The following is a 2,719-nucleotide window of genomic DNA, read 5'->3' as shown; positions in this document are numbered from 1 at the left end:
TGAAGAGTTTGTGGTGACTTTAGAGAAAGAGGGAGAGAGAAATATTAATAGACTGCCTCCTGTACGCCCCCTACTGGGTATTGAGCCCACAACCTGGGCATGTGCCCTAACGGGGAATCGAACCGTGACCTCCTGGTTCATAGGTCGACGACACTCAACCACTGAGCCACCCGGCCGGGCTGAGTCGGGTAGTTTAATGATGAGGACATTAATGAATGCCTCCGGGTGTGCACGTGCATTCTTGTGTTCTCACAGCCACGTGCGGATTCTCACCTCGGCCTTGACGCCTCTTCCACAGGAAGCAGACGGTTTGGTTCTGATCAACATCGATAGTGGGAGCGTCACCTGCTCGGGCAGCGACGTCCCCGACATCCCCCTGCTGGCGGCCCAGACCTTCATTCAGAGGTAACCGTGGGAGCTGCACGTGGGCAGCCTTCTCACTGGCCCTGTTGAGTACCTTTTCAGTCTGATATTATTGACAGACTAGAGGCCTGATGCATGAAATCCGTGCAAGAGTAGCCCTCCCAGCCCGGCTTTGTCCGGAAGGGTGTCCAGATGGTCATTCCGCTGCTCGGCCATTCGGTCGATTTGCATATTATGCTTTTATTATTATAGATACTTCATGTGTCTATAGTTTGGAAATTATTTGTGAATTTTTAAAAATAAAAGCCATTTGTCTTTATTCTGATCTACCCTACATATCAGTATGGCCTTGCGGGATCCGGGGATGGTCATGGCTCCCAGGAATCCTACCTCTCTTCTTGCCCAGGACACTGTGCCCGTGACCTTTGCAGTTCCTTCTCTCCTTCACCCTTCCATCCACCTGTCCATCCATCCATGTACTTGTCCATCCATTCATCCACCTGGCCACCCATCCCTCCGTCCACCTGTCCATCCATCCCTCCATCCACCTGTCCCTCCATCCCTCCATCCACCTGTCCATCAGCCCTCCATCCACCTGTAGTCCATCCCTCCATCTACCTGTCCTTGGGGACTCAGGCTGAGTCCATGGCCGTCCCCTCCGGGCCAGGGGGTGACATGGGAGGTTTGGTGCCTCTGAGCGCGCCAGGCAGAGGTGGTGTGCAGTCAGGCCCTCGCTGGAGGCCTGGCCGTCCTGCGGGGGGCAGTGTGTGCCTTGAGGGGCAGAGCACGGGGAACGGAATGACTCTTGGATCAACATGTGGTGCAGGAAGTCAGGCCCATGAGTTCTGCACTGAGGGGCTGGCTGTGGGAGGGGACTAACTTGTGGGGTGTATGTGTATCGTGTCCCCCCGCTCGGTTATTGGGTGCCCTGAGCCCTGGCTTTCCGGAGCCTTCTCCCCGCCCAGTGGGAGCACAGGTGACCCGTCCCTGCCCTCCAGGGTCCAGAGCCTCCAGCTGCACCATGACCTGGACCTTGCCCAACGGGGCGCCAGCACCGACGTGAACGAGGGGCGAGCCCGCAGGTGGGCCTGGCAGCAGAGGCTCAACCGCCAGATCCAGCAGCTCACCCTGCAGCTGCTCGTCAGCATCTTCAGGTACCGCCCCTCCCGGCAGGGGTGCGGGGCGCGGGGCACCCTCCCCCAGGGGTTCAGAGCAGAGCCTGCCACGGGCTCACCACCTGGAACTCAGTTTGTTTTTTTAATACTTTAATTTTTTTTCTTCTTAAAATACACTGGGTCATAGGTCGACGCTCACCCACTGAGCCCGCCAGCCGGGCTTTGTTGGCATTTTGACAGTTTCCCTTTGGGGTAGAAGAGCTGACTTAACGCTGATGCTGAGTTGGAAGCCGGAGGATGCAGAGAAGGTTCGGGAAACCAGAGAGCACTGCATTGCCCTGATCCTCCGCCTCGTGGGGGTGGCTGCGAGGACCCTGTGGGCAGCCCTGCCACCCAGCTCTGCTCTTGGAATTGGGGCGGGGATTGCAGACGGAGTGGAAGGCGTGGGCAGTCCTGCTGGTTCTGCTGGCGGACAGTCCGTTGGGACTCACCTGGATCGGACTGAGCCAGAATCCTCTCTGGCAAACGAGCCGTGTCCGTCACTCAAGTCCCAGCACCCAGCTGTAGTTTGTAACTGTGGCCGTCTCCGGACACAGGGGGGGTCCAGCCTGCATTTATGGCCACGGGCGTCACGTATCTTGTGGAACCGAGAGCTGAGTGTTTCTTTTTAAATTTCAGTTTGTTGACTCACCTGAAGCCCTGCAAGGATTTCGAAGTTGACAATCACATCAGAGATTTTGCTGCAAAAGTCTCTCTGATCCCCAGCCCCCCACCGGGACCGCTGCACTTGGTAATCTCTCCTGTTTCTCTGCAAACAGAGATGGTAACACGATGAAGAAGTCTCAGTGTTTTTCCTAAAACATTTCCTGAGTTTCCACGTTGGTTCTCAAGTTCCTGACACGCCTCTTGCACACCAGCCCTAAAGTCAAAACACTGAAAGTAGAAATTTATTTTTAAAAGTTTAGCAATGACGCTTTGTTCTTGCGTCCGGTAGGCAGGCCTCGAGCTCCGCGGACTGGCCCTGATGAGCGGGCCGCCTGGGGACTTAACCCGCCAGTTCCTTACTCCCTACGCAGAAATCGCGTAGCATTTACTTAAATTACAAATTTCCCACTTGTTTCTCTAGAATATCAGGCAATATATTTAACTAGTTAATGTTTTCTCCTGTCCGGTGTGGTTAATGAGATATATATATCATATATATATTTATTTAGTTAATGAACAATGATTTCCCAAACTGG

At 54.5% G+C, this 2,719-nt stretch overlaps 1 protein-coding gene across 1 annotated transcript in view; it reads left to right on the top strand.

The window, feature by feature from the left end:
• DENND3 (DENN/MADD domain containing 3) overlaps positions 1-2,719 on the top strand; it is a gene marked incomplete at its 3' end in the record, with an annotated part of 73,424 nt that overhangs the window by 6,810 nt on the left and 63,895 nt on the right. The window contains exon 4 of the mRNA XM_015561422.1: positions 2,157-2,310. Coding sequence (XP_015416908.1) covers positions 2,157-2,310 — 154 coding nt within the window. The remainder of the gene's footprint in view (positions 1-2,156; positions 2,311-2,719) is intronic.

Source organism: Myotis davidii, unplaced genomic scaffold, assembly GCF_000327345.1.
Source record: "Myotis davidii unplaced genomic scaffold, ASM32734v1 scaffold1717, whole genome shotgun sequence".
Lineage (NCBI taxonomy): Eukaryota > Metazoa > Chordata > Mammalia > Chiroptera > Vespertilionidae > Myotis > Myotis davidii.
This window is presented reverse-complemented; position numbering and strand designations above follow the sequence as displayed.